Source organism: Ranitomeya variabilis, chromosome 5 (assembly GCF_051348905.1).
Source record: "Ranitomeya variabilis isolate aRanVar5 chromosome 5, aRanVar5.hap1, whole genome shotgun sequence".
NCBI lineage: Eukaryota > Metazoa > Chordata > Amphibia > Anura > Dendrobatidae > Ranitomeya > Ranitomeya variabilis.
In genome coordinates, this window is record NC_135236.1 from 390,304,103 (window position 1) to 390,324,996 (window position 20,894).

At 44.8% G+C, this 20,894-nt stretch overlaps 1 protein-coding gene across 19 annotated transcripts in view; it reads right to left on the reverse strand.

Annotated features, from left to right (window-relative positions):
• The window catches only part of FOXP2 (forkhead box P2), a 413,441-nt gene that overhangs the window by 256,342 nt on the left and 136,205 nt on the right, over positions 1–20,894 (reverse strand). For all 19 annotated transcript variants that reach the window (XM_077265038.1, XM_077265033.1, XM_077265041.1 and 16 more), the window contains one exon: positions 20,662–20,751. In XM_077265038.1, coding sequence (XP_077121153.1) covers positions 20,662–20,751 — 90 coding nt within the window. The remainder of the gene's footprint in view (positions 1–20,661; positions 20,752–20,894) is intronic.

A 20,894-nucleotide genomic window follows, 5' to 3' on the forward strand; every position in this document is an offset into this window, starting at 1 on the left:
TACATATATGAGAGAGAAAAGAATAAATGCAAACGTGAATTAGGATTTTTTTCTGTATATATGTTGAGTAAAAAATAATACATTATGTGAAGCAGTATGTCTTGTTCAATCACATGTTCATATGGCTAATACTCTGCTTTTACATTTTATGCCCTATTAAATGTATCACTGATGTACAGTTTACAATATTACCATGGTCAATAAACTAGTGGCTTTTTACATGTTTACATGAATTTCTTGCTTAACTGTCATCTAACTTTAACCGTTAAAAAAAAACAAGAAGTTAATAAATAAATGCAAATTGACACTTATTAAAAATGTTATTTTTTAATACACTCATGGTAAGTCAAATCTATAATTTTATGTGAAAAAATATTTTTCTCTCTGCTTAAGAAATAATAATACATGCAGATTTATCAGGGTTATTAGCAAAGAACAAAGACAATCAGGTAATAATGGAACTCATATGTAACATTCAGGGATACTGTAATATAACAAGCAATATTTATAATAAAGTGTCTACAATTTAAAAAATTGCAGAACTGTTTTTTTTTTCTGACATAGAAAACTATGTCTTTAGTGGGTAGAAGGATGAGGCCATTTAATCATTTGAGAGATTTTACCAACATTCTGGCATAAATTGTTTTGAAAAGTCACAAAATTATCAAGTTGCGCAAAGCTTTTGTGTCTTTTGGCAATTTCACACTAATTTTACTCAGTTCCACCTAAATGAGAAGAGTTAGGGCCAGATGTGGGTGTGGGTAGGGGCATGAGGGCACAGCTCCTCTAATTCCCTGATTGGAGTTAGATTTGGTCAAAATGCATGGAGGTGTACATCACTTGTCAGACGTGGCTGATTCATTAAGAGGAATGCACCTAAAAAATGAATCAGCAGCATCTGACTCCAACACATCCCCTCATCCATACCAGCATGAACATCGCCAGTCTTGATAAATTGGGGCCATATAGTAGCTTATTAATAATTACAGCTTATTTATTTATAACTATTACAAATTATCCAACTAGGATTTGTTTCTGCAACTGGTTACCAAACTATCAAGAATTAAAATGTGTGATTGTTTGACCATAACCAGTGATTTATACTATAAAGTCATCACAAAACTGTCATATCAGTTACATGTAAACATTATTCCATAAGTGAGAATGTATTTACTCACCGCATCAAAGTTTGAATATCTTGATTACAATTTTGGAGACCATTTGATTAATGCAATTTTTAACAATAAAAGTGATCTAAGAATCATATTCCAAAGCAAAAGTATTATTTATGTGTTGGAATAGTAAATAGTTACATACTATTTTTTAATGCAATTTCCTACAGCTGTTGTGTTACTGTTAATGACTATCTGAAATTCTAGAACTGATCAGATTTTTAGAAGCCCTAGTTAAAATAGCTAAAAGTAAGCTGTAATTTCCTATAAATACACAAACTCATCAATGATACTAAGTTATTAGTATATCTTAATAGGACATATTGGTAATCAAATGGCTGAATTCATTCATTCAGGTACCACTGTGTAATAAATGAATACCCTACTAATACATTTATGCTAATATTTAACCCCTTCCCGACCTGTGATGCCACGTAGGCGTCTTGAAAGTCAGTGCCAATCCGACCTGTGACGCCGATGTGTCGTCATGGCGGGATTGCGTTACTGCAGGTCGGGTGACCGGGGTCACTGAAATGTCACCCGATATGCAGGTACAGGAGGACCTGTACTTGAGCCCAGTGAGGTGGCTTTGCCCCCCTGTAGCTACAATCGCTTCTGGTGACCTCTTTGTCACCCCACATATCTAATTGGAGCTAGAGTCCATGTGAGGCTATCTCTCCAATCAGTTGTGGAGGGGCGGAGTAAACTATGGCTGCCTCACTCTTCAGCTGCATCTCATCTGTGGAAGCTGAAGAGCGAGGTGCCTGCTTGCTGCCCTTCCACCAAGCGACAGCGATCACCGCTGCTGCTGCTGCCATTCGGTTTTCCCCTCTGCTGCTCTCTGCTCCCCATGATGTCCAATTCCACCCCAACCTCCGCTCCCTCCCCCTGCCTTGGTGATCACTTCCTGCCCCTGACCACCCCCCTGCTGCTGCTACTGCCGGCTCCATCTCCATCTGCTGCTGCATCTCCTCAGCCCACCTCCTGCACCCCCATGCATGACAGTGCTCCCTGCCCCTGGTGATCACCCCGATTGTCCCATGCCCCAGTGCTTGCCCCCTGCCCCGATGATTGCCCCCTGATCCAATGATTGCCCCGCTGATTGCCCCCTGCCCTGGTGATCACCCCCTGCCCCGTTGATCACCCCCCTGCCCCGGTGATCACCCCCTGCCCCCTAATCACCCCCCTGCTGCTGCCAGCTCCATCTCCACCTCATCTCCATCTGCTGCTGCATCTTTTGAGCCCCATCCTGCCCCCCATGCCTGACAGTGCCCCCCTGCCCCCGGTGATCACCCCCCGCCCCAGTGATCACCCCGATCGTGCCATGCCCCGGTACTCACCCCTTGGCCCATTGATCTCCCCCCTGCCCCACTAATCACCCCCTGCCCTGGTGATCGCCTCCCTGCCCCGGTGATTGCCCCGCTGATTGCCCCCTGTCCCACTGATCGAACCCCTGCCTCGGTGATCATCCCCTGCCCTGGTGATCACCCCGATTGTCCCATGCCCCAGTGCTTGCCCTCTGCCCCGATGATTGCCCCCTGATCCAATGATTGCCCCACTAATTGCCTCCTGCCCTGGTGATCACCACCCTGCCCCGTTGATCACCACCCTGCCCCACTGATTGAACCCCTGCCCCGGTGATCACCCCCTGCCCCCCTGATCACCCCCCTGCTGCTGCAAGCTCCATCTCCACCTCATCTCCATCTGCTGCTGCATTTACTCAGCCCCATCCTGCCCCCCCATGCCTGACAGTGCCCCCCTGTCCCCAGTGATCACCCCCTGCCCCAGTGATCACCCCGATCGTGCCATGCCCCGGTACTCACCCCTTGCTCCGTTGATCGCCCCCTGCCCTGGTGATCACCCCCCTGCCCCACTGATTGCCCCCCTGCCCCACTGATTGAAACCCTGCCTTGGGGATCATCCCCTGCCCTGGTGATCACCTCCCTGCCCCAGTGATCACCCCTTCCACCCCAGTTTTCCCCTTAGGTTTAGAGTTGGGCTAAATGGAGTTGGGCTAAAGTTAGGGTTAGGGTTGGGGCTAAAATTAGGATTGGGTTGGGGCTAAAGTTAGGGTTAGGGATGGGATTAGGGTTGGGGTTAGGCTACTTTCACACTAGCGTCGGGCTCGGCCCGTCGCAGTGCGTCGGGCCGTGGTCACCGACGCTAGCGTTGTCTCCGCCGCACAACGGGGGCAGCGGATGCATTTTTCCAGTGCATCCCCTGCCCCATTGTGAGGTGTGGGGAGGTTTGGGCGGAGTTCTGGCCGCGCATGCGCGGTCGGAAAAAGCGGACAGTCGGGAGCAAAAAACGTTACATGTAACGTTTTTTGCTCCCGGCGGACCGCCAAAACACGGCGCAACCATCTCACGACGGTTGTGACGTTTGGCAATCCGTCGCAATGCGTCGCTAATGTTAGTCAATGGAGAAAAAACACATCCTGCAAGCACTTTTGCAGGATGCGTTTTTTCTGCAAAACGACGCATTGTGAAGGATTGCAGTTAACGCTAGTTTGAAAGTAGTCTTAGGGTAAAGGTTAGGGTTAGGGGTGTGTTAGGGTTAGGTTTGTGGTTAGGGTTGGGATTAGAGGTGTGTTAGGGTTAGGTATGTGGTTAGGTTGGGGTTAGGGTTGGAGCTAGAATTGGGGGGTTTCCACTGTTTAGGCACATCAGGGGCTCTCCAAATGCGACATGATGCCCGCGGACCATTCCATCAAAGTCTACATTCCAAAACGTCACTACTTCCCTTCTGAGCCCTGACGTGTGCCCATACAGTAGTTTTCTACCACATATGGGGTATCAGCATACTCAGGACAAATTGGACAACAACTTTTGTGGTCTAAATTCTCCTGTTATCCTTGGGAAAATAAAAAATTGCGGACTAAAAGATCATGTTTATGGAAAAAAAAAAAATTTTTATTTTCACGCCCAGGCGCTATAAACTTTAGTGAAACACCTGGGGGTTCAAAGTTCTCACCACACATCTATATAAGTTCCTTGGGGGGTCTAGGTTCCAAAATGTGGTCACTTGTGGGGGTGCTCCAATTTTTAGGCACACAGAAGCCATCCATACGCGACATGGTGTCCGGTAACGATTGGAGCTAATTTTCCATTCAAAAAGTCAAATGGCGCTCCATCCCTTCCAAGCCCTGCTGTGTGCCCAAACAGTGGTTTACCCCCACATATGAGGTATCAGTGTACTCAGGAGAAATTGTCCAAAAATTTCAGAATCCATTTTATCCTGTTGGCCTCCTGTTGGAGGCAAAAAATTTTTTTTGTGAAAAAAAGTACTTTTTTCATTTTTACGGATCAATTTGTGAAGCACCTGGGGGTTCAAAGTGCTCACTATGCATCTAGATAAGTTCCTTGGGGGGTATAGTTTTCAAAATAGGGTAACTTGTGGAGGAGTTCCAATGTGTAGGCACACAGGGGCTCTCCATACGAGACATGGTGCCCACTAACGATTGGAGCTAATTTTCCATTTAAAAAGTCAAATGGCGCTCCTTCCCTTCCAAGCCCTGATGTGCACCCAAACAGTTGTTTATGACCACATGTGAGGTATCAGTGTACTCATGAGAAATTGCCCAACAAATTTTATGATCCATTTTATCCTGTTGCCCTTGAGAAAATGAAAAAATTTAGGCTAAAATAACATTTTTGTTGAAAAAATTAAAAAGTCCATTTTTTTCTTCCACGTTGCTTTAGTTCCTGTGAAGAACCTGAAGGGTTAATAATCTTCTTGAATGTAGTTTTGAGTAGCTTGAGGGGTGCAGTTTTTGGAATGGTGTCATTTTTGGGTGCTTTCTGTCATGTATGCCTCTCAAATCAACTCCAAATGTGATGTGGTCACTAAAAGAATGGTTTTGTAAATTTTGCTGGAAAAAATGAGAAATTGCTGATAAAATTTGAACCCTTATAACTTCCTAACAAAATGTTTTTTTTCCCAAAATTGTGCTGATGTAAAGTAGACATGTGGGAAATGTTATTTATTAACTAATTTGTGTCACATAACCCTCCGGTTTAACAAAATAAAAATTAAATATGTGAAAATTGCTAAATTTTTGCCAAATTCCCAATTTTTTCACAAATAATCACAAAAATTATCCCCTAAATTCACCACTAACATGAAGCCCAATATGTCGCGAAAAAAAACAACCTCAGAATTGCTAGGATCTGTTGAAGCGTTCCTGAGTAGTGTTGAGCGATACCGTCCGATACTTGAAAGTATCGGTATCGGAAAGTATCGGCCGATACCGGCAAAGTATCGGATCCAATCCGATACCGATACCCGATACCAATACAAGTCAATGGGACTCAGGTATCGGACGGTATTCCTGATGGTTCCCAGGGTCTGAAGGAGAGGAAACTCTCCTTCAGGCCCTGGGAACCATATTAATGTGTAAAAGAAAGAATTAAAATAAAAAATATCGCTATACTCACCTGTCCGACGCAGCCGGGACCTCAGCGAGGGAACCGGCAGCGTTGTTTGTTTAAAATTCGCGCTTTTACTTGGTTACGTGAGGTCCCGGCTTGTGATTGGTCAGGGCGGCCATGTTGCCGGGACGCGGACCAATCACAGCAAGCCGTGACGAAATTACGTCACGGCTTGCTGTGATTGGTCCGCGTCCCGGCAACATGGCCGCCATTAACCAATCACAAGCCGTGACGTCACGGGAGGCTGGACATGCGCGTATTTTGAAAAGCGCGCGTGTCCAGCCTCCAGTGACGTCCCGGCTTATGATTGGTCACGGCGCCATGTTGCCGGGACGCGGACCAATCACAGCAAGCCGTGACGAAATTACGTCACGGCTTGCTGTGATTGGTCCGCGTCCCGGCAACATGGCCGCCATTAACCAATCACAAGCCGTGACGTCACGGGAGGCTGGACACGCGCGCTTTTCAAAATACGCGCATGTCCAGCCTCCCGTGACGTCCCGGCTTGTGATTGGTTAATGGCGGCCATGTTGCCGGGACGTCACTGGAGGCTGGACACGCGCGCTTTTCAAAATACGCGCATGTCCAGCCTCCCGTGACGTCCCGGCTTGTGATTGGTTAATGGCGGCCATGTTGCCGGGACGTCACTGGAGGCTGGACACGCGCGCTTTTCAAAATACGCGCATGTCCAGCCTCCCGTGACGTCACGGCTTGTGATTGGTTAATGGCGGCCATGTTGCCGGGACGCGGACCAATCACAGCAAGCCGTGACGTAATTTCGTCACGGCTTGCTGTGATTGGTCCGCGTCCCGGCAACATGGCCGCCCTGACCAATCACAAGCCGGGACTTCACGTAACCAAGTAAAAGCGCGAAATTTAAACAAACAACGCTGCCGGTTCCCTCGCTGAGGTCCCGGCTGCGTCGGACAGGTGAGTATAGCGATATTTTTTATTTTAATTCTCTTTTTTACACATTATTACATTAATGTTGTTGCGATACCCGATACCCGATACCACAAAAGTATCGGATCTCGGTATCGGAAATTCCGATACAGCAAGTATCGGCCGATACCCGATACTTGCAGTATCGGAATGCTCAACACTATTCCTGAGTTATTACCTCATAAAGGGACTCTGGTCAGAAATGCAAAAAATGGCCAGGTCATTAAGGTCAAAATAGGCTGGGTTATAAAGAATTACATTTGTTAAATGTTAACACAATAAGGAGCACTAAGGTGCCATGAATAATTATTTTCTCTACAAAGTGACTCTATGACAAATATTCACATACTTATAAAGTTATGTACCTTAACAATCACTTAGTGTTTTTGTAATGGGTGATGTTGCTGGTGATTAGTTTACAGCTATGTTTTGGTATTTGTGTAGAGAAACCTTCAGAAAAAAAAGCTTCTTCTCAAAGAACAAGCTGTTGTTAAAGGTACCGTCACACTAGGCGATATCGCCAGCGATCCGTGACGTTGCAGCGACCTGGATAGCGATATCGCTGTAATTGACACGCAGCAGCGATCTGGATCCCGCTGTGAAATTGCTGGTCGCTGCTAGAAGGTCTGCACTTTATTTGGTCGCTAGGTCGCCGTGTATCGCCGTGTTTGACAGCAAAAGCAAGGATACCAGCGATATTTTACACTGGTAACCAGGGTAAACATCGGGTTACTAAGCGCAGGGCCGCGCTTAGTAACCCGATGTTTACCCTGGTTACCAGCGTAAAAGTTAAAAAAACAAACAGCACATACTCACCAGCGCGTCCCCCAGCCTCTGCTTCCTGACACTGACTGAGCGCCGGCCCTAAACTGAAAGTGAAAGCACAGCGGTGACGTCACCGCTGTGCTGTTAGGGCCGGAGCTCAGTCAGTGTCAGGAAGCAGAGGCTGGGGGACGCGCTGGTGAGTATGTGCTGTTTGTTTTTTTAACTTTTACGCTGGTAACCAGGGTAAACATCGGGTTACTAAGCGCGGCCCTGCGCTTAGCAACCCGATGCTTACCCTGGTTACCCGGGGACCTCGGCATCGTTGGTCGCTGGAGAGCGGTCTGTGTGACAGCTCTCCAGCGACCAAACAGCGACGCTGCAGCGATCGGCATCGCTGTCGCTATCGCTGCAGCGTCGCTTAATGTGACGGTACCTTAACAGTTTCTTATCTTAGAGCAGCCTCCCATGGCTGAGATTGGAAGAAGTTTTATTAGTGCAATCCCTAACTTTCTTTATTGGGCTTTCCTGAGGGCTAGATCATAGATTGGGCATCCTCTTTGAAGAAATAGCTGTGCTGTTTAATAGACCTCTGCTTAGGATGCACAAGATGCTGCCCTGGTTGAAGGTTGTATGATAGTAGCACAGAGAATAAAATACTAGCAAACAGGAGTAATATAAAGTTCTTATCTATTAATTCCTTCATCAGATTAAAAAATGGAACAAAAGTAATAAGATAGCATGGACTAATTTAAAACTGTAATATATAATATGTTTTCTTTTAAATACACTACATAACAAAAAACTACACATATTAGGTATCCAATAGAGATGAGCAGATTAGATGAGATTCAAATTCACAAAATCACTAGGATTTTGCAGAGGAATTCAATTTGCAGCACATTTTTTTTTCTCTCCAAATTGAATATCCTTTATTATGCTATGGGATATAGAGAAACCTTAGAGCATAATATACATAAGATGTAAAAAAAAGAAAACAACTAACATTCATCTCATTGCTCACTTCTCTGGCCACATCTGCTACTCACTGTCTCCCGTACAGTACACATTTCTGCGGAGGAGGGGGTCAGGGAGCTTGACTGTGGCGTTGAATGCTATAGACTGAGGCTGAAAGTAATGAGACCAGGTGGGTGCCGATCCTGCTGGTGAACACAGCCGTGAACAGTAGAAGATAAAAAGGGGACTCTCCAGCACACCAACAAAATAAGTGAAAATATACGCTATTTAGGCACAATACTGCAGCAGTAAGAAGAGATGCCAAAGACCAAACAGGGAAATGTGAGCTGTAGAGATAAGCAATGAGAATTTTTTTTGTCTGCTTTTTAACCAGATAGCTGCCATTTTGCTGAATTTCACGTCAAGCACATTGCAAGAAAATTTGTATTCTCGAGAATTGAGTAGAATTCGCCCGTCTATAGAATCCACATCTGAGGATTTGCTAATTAGAGATGTGAGCTAAAGTGTCCCCTACTTAGCTCACTATGAGCATCATATATCACTGGTCTTCAGTGAAAACTTTACCACAAACCCATGAAGTACTCTAACATATGCATAGAAACGGCAGCCGCTAAAGGGCCTTATTCTAAGACCGGGATCACACATATGCGAGATACGGCTGAGTCTCGCAGGTGAAAACCCAACTCTGGCACCGGCACTCCAGAGCAGATCGTGCAGCTCCATGTATTGCTGTGCGGCTGCACACTCCGCTCCGGAGTGCCGGCGCCAGAGCTGGGTTTTCACCTGCAAGACTCGGCCGTATCTCGCATATGTGTGATCCCGGCCTAACAGTGATCGTAAATAAGGTAACAGCACCCCCCAGAGTCAGAAAATCTCTGTGTTTTCAGCTACTGGGGGTATCTGGGACCCTGGAGAACACAATCAGGGTCTCCATGTCAGAGGAGAGAGAATTGGTGTCCCCAAGCTCCCTATGGTACTTTAGTACTGGATCCGCCATCCACCGGAACTCCTCCACCTATTCATGAAATAAAATTGTGGGCGCAAGCGCAGGGCACGTGTTGAGATGTGCTTGCCATCACCAGAAACCGCATTAGATTTTATTATTGCTTCCTGACTATTCACCACTGTGATAGACCCTATCACAGTGAACAAAAGCCCAACAATTAGTTAACAGGACAGGACTTCGACTATGCCTCACTGTGCACCCACTTGATCATCCCCTCCATGTCATCCCCTTAGTCAGATTAAAACTTTTTATTTTATAATTTGTAGTTCTTTCATTCTTTGCCATTTAGGTTAGAGTTAGGCTTAGGGTTAAGGTTAGTCTTAAGGTTAGGCTTAGGGTTATAGTTAGGTTTAGGGTTTTTTCAAAAGATACAAAACAAAATGACAACACTATGATGACATATTCAACATGACAACCTAATGTTACCAAAGTCTGTGTGGCACCTGTGGGTTCAAAATGCTCACTATAACCCTAAAATCCTTGATGGGTGTAGTTTTCAAAATGGGGTCATTTGTCGGGGTTTGTGCTGTTTAGGCACCCTAGGGACCCTGCAAATGCATCATGGCTAGTGTTGAGCGATACCTTGCGATACTCAAAGGTATCGGTATCGGATGGGATTTGCCGATATCCAAAAAATATCGGATATCGCTGATACCGATACCCGATACCAATGCAAGTCAATGGGACACAAGTATCGGAAGGTATCCTGGATGGTTCCCAGGGTCTGAAGGAGAGGAAACTCTCCTTCAGGCCCTGGGATCCATATTCATGTAAAAAATAAAGAATTAAAATAAAAAATATGGATATACTCACCCCTCCGGCGGCCCCTGGACCTTAGCGATGTAATCGGCAGCCTCCGTTCCTAAGAATGAAGAGTGAAGGACCTTCGATGACATCGCGGCTTGTGATTGGTCGCGTGACCGCTCATGTGACCGCTCACGCGACCAATCACAAGCCGCGACGTCATCGCAGGTCCTAAACTCACTGCATTCTTAGGAACAGAGGCTGCCGGTTACATCGCTAAGGTCCAGGGGCCGCCGGAGGGGTGAGTATATCCATATTTTTTATTTTAATTCTTTATTTTTTACATGAATATGGATCCCAGGGCCTGAAGGAGAGTCTCCTCTCCTCCAGACCCTGGGAACCATACATTGAGAACTTCCGATTCCGATTTCCGATATCACAAAAATATCGGAACTCGGTATCGGAATTCCGATACAGCAAATATCGGCCGATACCCGATACTTGCGGTATCGGAATGCTCAACACTAATCATGGCACCCGCATTCTATTTCAGCTAATATTGTGTTCCAAAATAAATATTGCTCCTTCCATTACGAGCCCTGCCATTTGTCCAAACAGAAAATTTTGATGCAATCTATGGGTCCATAGTGGTGTTACCTCTTGCAAACGTTAAAAAATTGGGGCTAAAGCAACCTTTTAGAGGTAAAATTTAAATGCATTTAAAGGAAGGATTAAAAAACTTTTGACAGCAGTTTTGAAGTAGTTGAGCGTTGCAGTTTTTAATATGGCATCACTTTTGGGGAGTTTCCAATATATAAGCCCCTCAAAGGCCATTGAAATCCATTTAGGATTAAGTCCATTTAGGTCTCTAATGAAACAGGTTATGTAAATTTGTTGAAAGGAGAAATTGCTGTTATACTTTTAACCCCTCTAATATCCTAACAAAATAAAAATGAAATGTTATTTATTATTTTGTACAGCATGACTAACTGGTTTAAGAATATAAAGATTGAAAGTTTGAAAATTGTGATTTTTTTTCAAAATTCAAGCCAAAATTTAGATATTTTCTTAAATAAATGCAAGTATATTGAACAAATCTTGCACTTTTTTTGCAATTTCACCACACTTGGAATTTTATATCCGGTTTCTAGTACACAACATGGTAAAACCAATGGTGTCGTTCAAAAGTACAACTCATTCCACAAAAAACAAGCCCTAACACAGCTACATTGACGGAAAAATAAAAAAGGTATGGCTCTGAGATGAAGGGGAGCAAAAAACAGAAACACAAAACCGAAAAAAGTTCTGGTGGTTAAGGGGTGAAACAGCAGCCATGGAAGCTAGCACAAATGGCTGCTGTTAGAAGTAAAAGCTGGCTAACACAGGTGACCCCTGCTATGTGTGCAGCAGTTCAACACCCATTACATGATGTATTAGTACATCATAAAGAGGGAAGGGGTTAATCAGTAGTCTAGATTCCTTTTTTGCACACTATTTGGGTAATCTCTTCTCTGGATTCTTTGTTTTATGTTAGGTGTCCAGTTCCCGCTGCTGAAAAGGGGGAATTTCGAACCATGTACTCTGCAGTCTCCCATTCTTCCTCAGCCGCAGAGGAGCCTGTCCGGCAGAGACGTCGGTCCCAGCATCTGGTTCAAGCTGATACTGTGCGTCTGATTACTGCTGCCATCCCAGGTTCAGCCATTGTAACCAGCATTGATCAGCAGCGAGCAGACACTCCAGGGACTAAGTCCTGCTTTTTGACTACTGAGCATGCCCGTGGGATGACCTCTCATTGGAGGCCGGAGGTCACATGCTCAGGTCTTGTAGTGGCTCTGATTGGACCACTGGGAAGGTCCCGGAAGGCTGCATCTATAAAAGGTTCACATGACCGCTGGGCCATGCGCTAGTATAAGCCTAATATCTAGTGATGAGCGAATATACTCGTTACTCGAGATTTCCCGAGCACGCTCGGGTGTCCTCCGAGTATTTTTTAGTGCTCGGAGTTTTAGTTTTTATTGCCGCAGCTGAATGATTATATCTGTTAGCCAGCATAAGTGTTGTGAATTTGCTTTTTGCTCCCTCTAGTGGTTACTAGTTTTTTGACTCTGGTTTTTCTGTCATTCCTTTTATCCGCACCTGGGTCGTTAGTTAGGGGTGTTGCTATATAAGCTCCCTGGACCTTCAGTTCAATGCCTGGCAACGTAGTTATCAGAGCTAGTCTGCTGTGCTCTTGTCTACTGATCCTGGTTCCAGTTATATCAGCTAAGTCTGCCTTTTGCTTTTTGCTATTTGTTTTGGTTTTGTATTTTTGTCCAGCTTGTTCCAAATCTATATCCTGACCTTTGCTGGAAGCTCTAGGGGGCTGGTGTTCTCCCCCAGGACCGTTAGACGGTTCGGGGGTTCTTGAATTTCCAGTGTGGATTTTGATAGGGTTTTTGTTGACCATATAAGTTACCTTTCTTTATTCTGCTATCAGTAAGTGGGCCTCTCTGTGCTAAACCTGGTTCATTTCTGTGTTTGTCATTTCCTCTTACCTCACCGTCATTATTTGTGGGGGGCTTCTATCCAGCTTTGGGGTCCCCTTCTCTGGAGGCAAGAAAGGTCTTTGTTTTCCTCTACTAGGGGTAGCTAGATTCTCCGGCTGGCGCGTGTCATCTAGAATCAACGTAGGAATGATCCCCGGCTACTTCTAGTGTTGGCGTTAGGAGTAGATATATGGTCAACCCAGTTACCACTGCCCTATGAGCTGGATTTTTGTATTCTGCAGACATCCACGTTCCTCTGAGACCCTCGCCATTGGGGTCATAACAGTTTGCCAGGCCCGTATTAAAGGTTTAATGCATTGCAGAAGAGGGATTATAAGAAAGAAGATTCTGAGTTTTTTTTTTTTCTCCTTCCCCTTTACCTCAGAGTGGCTATGCTTGCTGCAGACATGAATGTCCAGACCTTGATTACAAGTGTGGACCAGCTGGCTACTCGTGTGCAGGGCATACAAGACTATGTTATCAGAAATCCTAGGTCAGAACCTAAAATACCGATTCCTGAACTGTTTTCCGGAGACAGGTTTAAGTTTAGGAATTTCGTGAATAATTGTAAATTGTTTTTGTCCCTGAGACCCTGTTCATCAGGAGATTCTGCTCAGCAAGTAAAAATTGTTATTTCGTTCTTACGGGGCGACCCTCAGGATTGGGCTTTTTCGCTGGCGCCAGGAGATCCGGCATTGGCTGATCTTGATGCGTTTTTTCTGGCGCTCGGTTTACTTTATGAGGAACCCAATCTTGAGATTCAGGCAGAAAAGGCCTTGCTGTCTATGTCTCAGGGGCAGGACGAGGCTGAAGTGTATTGCCAAAAATTTCGGAAATGGTCCGTGCTGACACATTGGAACGAGTGTGCACTGGCCGCTAATTTTAGAAATGGCCTTTCTGAAGCCATTAAGAATGTTATGGTGGGTTTTCCCATTCCCACAGGTCTGAATGATACTATGGCACTGGCTATTCAAATTGACCGGCGGTTGCGGGAGCGCAAAACCGCAAATTCCCTCATGGTGTTGTCTGAACAGACACCTAATTCGGTGCAATGTGATAGAAAAACCGCAAATTCCCTCATGGTGTTGTCTGAACAGACACCTGATTTAATGCAATGTGATAGAATCCTGACTAGAAATGAGCGGAAAATTCATAGACGCCGGAATGGCTTGTGCTACTACTGTGGTGATTCTACACATGTTATCTCAGCATGCTCTAAACGTATAGCTAAGGTTGTTAGTCCTGTCACCGTTGGTAATTTGCAACCTAAATTTATTCTGTCTGTGACTTTGATTTGCTCACTGTCATCTTATCCTGTCATGGCGTTTGTAGATTCAGGTGCTGCCCTGAGTCTCATGGATCTCTCATTTGCTAAGCGCTGTGGATTTACTCTTGAACCATTAGAAAATCCTATTCCTCTTAGGGGTATTGATGCTACACCATTGGCAGCAAATAAACCGCAGTATTGGACTCAGGTTACCATGTGCATGACTCCTGAACACCGCGAGGTGATACGTTTCCTGGTTTTACATAAAATGCATGATTTGGTCGTTTTAGGGCTGCCATGGTTACAGACCCATAATCCAGTCCTGGACTGGAAGGCTATGTCAGTCTCAAGTTGGGGCTGTCGTGGTATTCATGAGGATTCCCTGCCTGTGTCTATTGCTTCTTCTACGCCTTCGGAAGTTCCGGAGTATTTGTCTGATTATCAGGATGTCTTCAGTGAGTCTGAGTCCAGTGCACTGCCTCCTCATAGGGACTGTGACTGTGCTATAGATTTGATCCCAGGCAGTAAATTTCCTAAGGGAAGACTGTTTAATCTGTCGGTACCTGAACATACCGCTATGCGTTCATATATCAAGGAGTCTCTGGAAAAAGGACATATTCGTCCGTCTTCTTCCCCTCTTGGTGCGGGATTCTTTTTTGTGGCAAAAAAGGACGGATCTTTGAGACCTTGTATTGATTATCGGCTTTTAAATAAGATCACTGTCAAATTTCAGTATCCTTTACCGCTGTTGTCTGACTTGTTTGCCCGGATTAAGGGTGCCAAGTGGTTCACCAAGATAGACCTTCGTGGTGCGTACAACCTTGTGCGCATTAAGCAAGGTGATGAATGGAAAACCGCATTCAATACGCCCGAAGGTCATTTTGAGTACTTGGTGATGCCTTTTGGGCTCTCCAATGCGCCTTCAGTTTTTCAGTCCTTTATGCATGACATTTTCCGGAAGTATCTGGATACATTTTTGATTGTTTATCTGGATGATATTTTGTTTTTTTCTGATAATTGGGATTCGCATGTGGAGCAGGTCAGGTTGGTCTTTAAAATTTTGCGTGAAAATTCTTTGTTTGTCAAGGGCTCAAAGTGTCTCTTTGGTGTACAGAAGGTTCCCTTTTTGGGGTTCATTTTTTCCCCTTCTGCTGTGGAGATGGACCCAGTCAAGGTCCGAGCTATTCTTGATTGGACTCAGCCCTCGTCAGTTAAGAGTCTTCAGAAGTTCTTGGGCTTCGCTAACTTCTACCGTTGTTTTATCGCTAATTTTTCTAGCATTGTGAAACCTTTGACGGATATGACCAAGAAGGGCTCCGATGTAGCTAACTGGGCTCCTGCTGCCGTGGAGGCTTTCCAGGAGTTGAAACGCCGGTTTACTTCGGCGCCTGTTTTGTGCCAGCCTGACGTCTCACTTCCCTTTCAGGTTGAGGTGGATGCTTCGGAGATTGGGGCAGGGGCCGTTTTGTCGCAGAGAGGCCCTGGTTGCTCTGTTATGAAACCTTGTGCCTTTTTCTCTAGGAAGTTTTCGCCTGCCGAGCGAAATTATGATGTGGGCAATCGGGAGTTGTTGGCCATGAAATGGGCATTTGAGGAGTGGCGTCATTGGCTCGAGGGTGCTAAGCATCGTGTGGTGGTCTTGACTGATCACAAAAATCTGATGTATCTCGAGTCTGCTAAACGCCTTAATCCGAGACAGGCCCGCTGGTCATTGTTTTTCTCCCGCTTTGATTTTGTTGTCTCGTATTTACCAGGTTCAAAGAATGTGAAGGCCGATGCTCTTTCTAGGAGCTTTGTGCCTGATGCTCCTGGAGTCGCTGATCCTGTTGGTATTCTTAAAGATGGAGTTATCTTGTCAGCTATTTCTCCGGATCTGCGACGTGTGTTGCAGAGATTTCAGGCTGATAGGCCTGAGTCTTGTCCACCTGACAGACTGTTTGTCCCGGATAAGTGGACCAGCAGAGTCATTTCCGAGGTTCATTCCTCGGTGTTGGCAGGTCACCCGGGAATTTTTGGCACCAGAGATCTGGTGGCCAGGTCCTTTTGGTGGCCTTCCTTGTCAAGGGATGTGCGGTCATTTGTGCAGTCCTGTGGGACTTGTGCTCGAGCTAAGCCTTGCTGTTCTCGTGCCAGCGGTTTGCTCTTGCCCTTGCCTGTCCCGAAGAGACCTTGGACACATATCTCCATGGATTTCATTTCTGATCTTCCGCTATCTCAGGGCATGTCCGTTATCTGGGTGATATGTGATCGCTTCTCCAAGATGGTCCATTTGGTTCCTTTGCCTAAGCTGCCTTCCTCTTCCGATCTGGTTCCTGTGTTTTTTCAGAACGTGGTTCGTTTGCACGGCATCCCTGAGAATATTGTGTCAGACAGAGGATCCCAGTTCGTTTCCAGGTTCTGGCGATCCTTTTGTAGTAGGATGGGCATTGATTTGTCGTTTTCGTCTGCTTTCCATCCTCAGACTAATGGACAGACGGAGCGAACCAATCAGACTTTGGAGGCTTATTTGAGGTGTTTTGTCTCTGCTGATCAGGACGATTGGGTGACATTCTTGCCGTTGGCTGAGTTTGCCCTTAATAATCGGGCTAGTTCCGCCACCTTGGTTTCGCCTTTTTTCTGCAACTCTGGTTTCCATCCTCGCTTTTCTTCGGGTCATGTGGAGCCTTCTGACTGTCCTGGGGTGGATTCTGTGGTGGATAGGTTGCAGCAGATCTGGAATCATGTGGTGGACAACTTGAAGTTGTCACAGGAGAAGGCTCAGCGCTTTGCCAACCGCCGCCGCGGTGTGGGTCCCCGACTACGCGTTGGGGATTTGGTGTGGCTTTCTTCCCGCTTTGTTCCTATGAAGGTCTCCTCTCCCAAATTTAAACCTCGTTTTATTGGGCCTTACAAGATATTGGAAATCCTTAATCCTGTATCTTTTCGTCTGGATCTTCCTGTGTCGTTTGCTATTCACAATGTATTTCATAGGTCCTTGTTGCGGCGGTACATTGTGCCTGTAGTTCCTTCTGCTGAGCCTCCTGCTCCGGTGTTGGTTGAGGGCGAGTTGGAGTACGTGGTGGAGAAGATCTTGGATTCTCGCCTCTCCAGGCGGAGGCTTCAGTACCTGGTCAAGTGGAAGGGCTATGGTCAGGAGGATAATTCCTGGGTGGTCGCCTCTGATGTTCATGCGGCCGATTTAGTTCGTGCCTTTCATGCCGCTCATCCTGATCGCCCTGGTGGTCGTGGTGAGGGTTCGGTGACCCCTCACTAAGGGGGGGGTACTGTTGTGAATTTGCTTTTTGCTCCCTCTAGTGGTTACTAGTTTTTTGACTCTGGTTTTTCTGTCATTCCTTTTATCCGCACCTGGGTCGTTAGTTAGGGGTGTTGCTATATAAGCTCCCTGGACCTTCAGTTCAATGCCTGGCAACGTAGTTATCAGAGCTAGTCTGCTGTGCTCTTGTCTACTGATCCTGGTTCCAGTTATATCAGCTAAGTCTGCCTTTTGCTTTTTGCTATTTGTTTTGGTTTTGTATTTTTGTCCAGCTTGTTCCAAATCTATATCCTGACCTTTGCTGGAAGCTCTAGGGGGCTGGTGTTCTCCCCCCGGACCGTTAGACGGTTCGGGGGTTCTTGAATTTCCAGTGTGGATTTTGATAGGGTTTTTGTTGACCATATAAGTTACCTTTCTTTATTCTGCTATCAGTAAGTGGGCCTCTCTGTGCTAAACCTGGTTCATTTCTGTGTTTGTCATTTCCTCTTACCTCACCGTCATTATTTGTGGGGGGCTTCTATCCAGCTTTGGGGTCCCCTTCTCTGGAGGCAAGAAAGGTCTTTGTTTTCCTCTACTAGGGGTAGCTAGATTCTCCGGCTGGCGCGTGTCATCTAGAATCAACGTAGGAATGATCCCCGGCTACTTCTAGTGTTGGCGTTAGGAGTAGATATATGGTCAACCCAGTTACCACTGCCCTATGAGCTGGATTTTTGTATTCTGCAGACTTCCACGTTCCTCTGAGACCCTCGCCATTGGGGTCATAACACATAAGTACATGTGGGGGTTGCCTGGTTGCTAGGGAATCCCCACATGTACTTATGCTGGCTAACAGATGTAAATCATTCAGCTGCAGCGCTAAAAACTAAAACTCCGAGCACTAAAAAATACTCGGAGGACACCCGAGCATGCTCTGGAAATCTCAAGTAACGAGTATATTCGCTCATCACTACTAATATTGTGTGTGTGGATGCGTGTATGTTATCTGGTGAAAGCTCCTAATTATCCCATTCCCTAGTGTTGCTGTATATGGATCGGTGTTTGGAGCTGACTAGTGCCAGATAGAGCAATCCAGCACAAGAGCATGAAATACTGCGTCTTTTCAGCAGCGTTCGCCAGTGCGGCACAGTGTGCAACTAGTGCGCAACTAGTGCACTTTCCAGGCCCTAGTTAGGGTGGTTAATGCATCTGCCAGAGCGGCGCTGCACGCACCTAGTGAACTAAATTTATTAGCATTAAGTTTTCCCCTGGCACCACAGTCGGTCTAGAGGGACTCTAACCCAGGGTCCTTGGGGCAGAGTCCTGTGACCAAACACTAGCGTTCACTCTGCGGTATTGCGGTCCTGTGATGCAACAGGGTTCGCCTCCTTACCGGGTGAAGCTAACCCGTATGTGCTCACATTATACCGCCATACACTGTCCACCATTCCCGAGCAGCAGGTGTCATCTCTGCACGGTGGACCCCAGACTATGAACGCACCTTATATCTTCCTTAATATTATTTGGTGCGTTCCACCAGCCCTAACAGATGTGTCTTCTCTATACAAACTTACTTCCCCAAAATATATGTCCCCAAAATATTGCATATCATTAAGCATGCTTTACATGAAGGAGGGCTAGATTTTCGGCTAGATTGGTGACACTAAATGTAGGGTAGAGTAGGGGATCATGGTAGAAGGGAAATCTGAGCAGCTTTTGAATACTGGGTTATTATAAAATTAGAGCTATTGGGTCTTAATGGGAAAATGAGTTTTCAGTTTATCAATTATCACTGAAATTACAGATATGATTGTATGAGCAAATACAGAAGGAAAACAAAAGTTGTACCCATTGAATGGATATAGCGGTTAAATAAATTATTATTGAAAGGAAAGTGATTTTAATCATTCATCTTTATCAACTGTAAAGTACATGTAAAAGTGCTTTTTAAAGGGACTCAGCTCAGAATGACTGTTCAAACCAAGTATAGACCCTCAGTGCTCAATGGCAGGGCCAATCATTTAAATACACCTTCCCATCTGCTTATTTTCTTTCAATCTCTAGCCCCCCTTATCTGATTGACCGCTCTGGCTTCATAGGGCCAGAGAAGGGTGAAGATAGCTTGAAAACGAAGAGATAGGAAGGTGCATATAATTGTCTGGCCCCACCATGAAGCACAGAGTGCCTCTACTTGGATAGGACAATGATTCAGTGCTGAGTCTCTTTATAGGTTTTCATGTAGCTGCGGTGAAGATAAAGTTCTAGGAGAAACAGATGGAAACCTAAGAACCCACTATAAATACAATAGTCGCATTTTCTAAACCACTCAAGGTATTACCCTTAAGACAATACTGGCAATAGTCATAGTAAGTTCCTACAAAGCTAACTTGCCCCACACACACACACACACACAAAAAACAGGAATTATGCAGCTCCATAGAAGGAAAAATTAAAAAGTTATGCTTCTGAGATAATACCGTTATATAAGGGAAAGGATGTCACATTAGATGAATTCTCAATGAATCTGCCAATTTTAGCAGGACCAGATGACCGTCTAATACGAACTTCCTCTCTCACTGATGGTAAAAGTCAGGGGTTCACTCCCATCTCCCTTTCACTCTTTTTGAATACTTGCACCCTAAGCTGAGCGGCAAGTGTATGTAGGTATCAGAAGAAATAGCTGTCAACTTTACAAAGAAATAGTGAGCCTTAGTGGGGAAAGAAGATGGGGAAGCAAGATATCTGTCAAAATGCTTCCCCCTTAAAATAATAAAATGGAGCTGTATTGGCATTCACCTCGCCCTTCCTGTTAGTAAATATCAGCTAAAATGTCGAAAATTAGCAGATATAAGAAACTTAAAGACAAAATTCATGGAAAGATCTTGTTGTTATACATGACAAATGTAGTTAACTTTTGTGCGATGATTTCACATTATTTCTACTGATACAAAATCCTCCAGCGATAATAAATTAAACATTCAAAGTTCAATTTGTGCTAGAGCATGAGTATTCTCCACTTCTGAGAGGGGGAAAACAGGTACACTTCTCTGACAGCATTTTCATGGTATCCTTCGGGAGACAGTTCCTCACTTGCTCTCTGTATTATTTAAAACTAAAGTTATGAATTAAGATGTTGCCACAAGCCAATTGAGTAAACTGGAATGACTACTCAGCTGCAGGTAAAAAAATGAACTTTTTATGTCTAAAAAAAAATAAAATGTTAGAAACAAGGGGAATCTACTTTTGAAAAGCACAAATAATATTGTATCCCAAACAATATACAGTTACTTGCCTTGAGGACTCCCGTGTTTTATTTCTTTGTGCAACTTTTATGCCTTCAAGGACTTTTTAAAGACACTTTCCTTTCAATAAGACATCATGCAGCAGAATCAGAATAAAGTTTAAAATTCTTAGCGAAGTATTACATTTATGTTGTCAGTAGCATATCTATATTTCCCTGATCTTCTACAATGCAATTAAACAACACAAATCAACTTGTTATTTAATGACCAGATTACAGCATACAGTACAACAGTATATCACCCGTCATGTCCTACTATTGTAAGCATCATATTATACCATGTCCTTCATTAGAACATACTGTACCTGCAGTGGTCTTTGTTTTTCACTACTCTTTGGAGACTTCAATCCACTCGTTTGCTGTTGTAAAAGAAGCTGTCTTGCTGCTTGGAGAGCCTAGGCACAAACAATAGATAAGAGAAATGAGGCCCTCAATGGGTTATACTTATTTATACACAAAACATTTTAATCTTGAGAATATACAACATAAGAACAATAAGACAAAACAACTGCTTCATTTACAAATATGATGTTTAGAT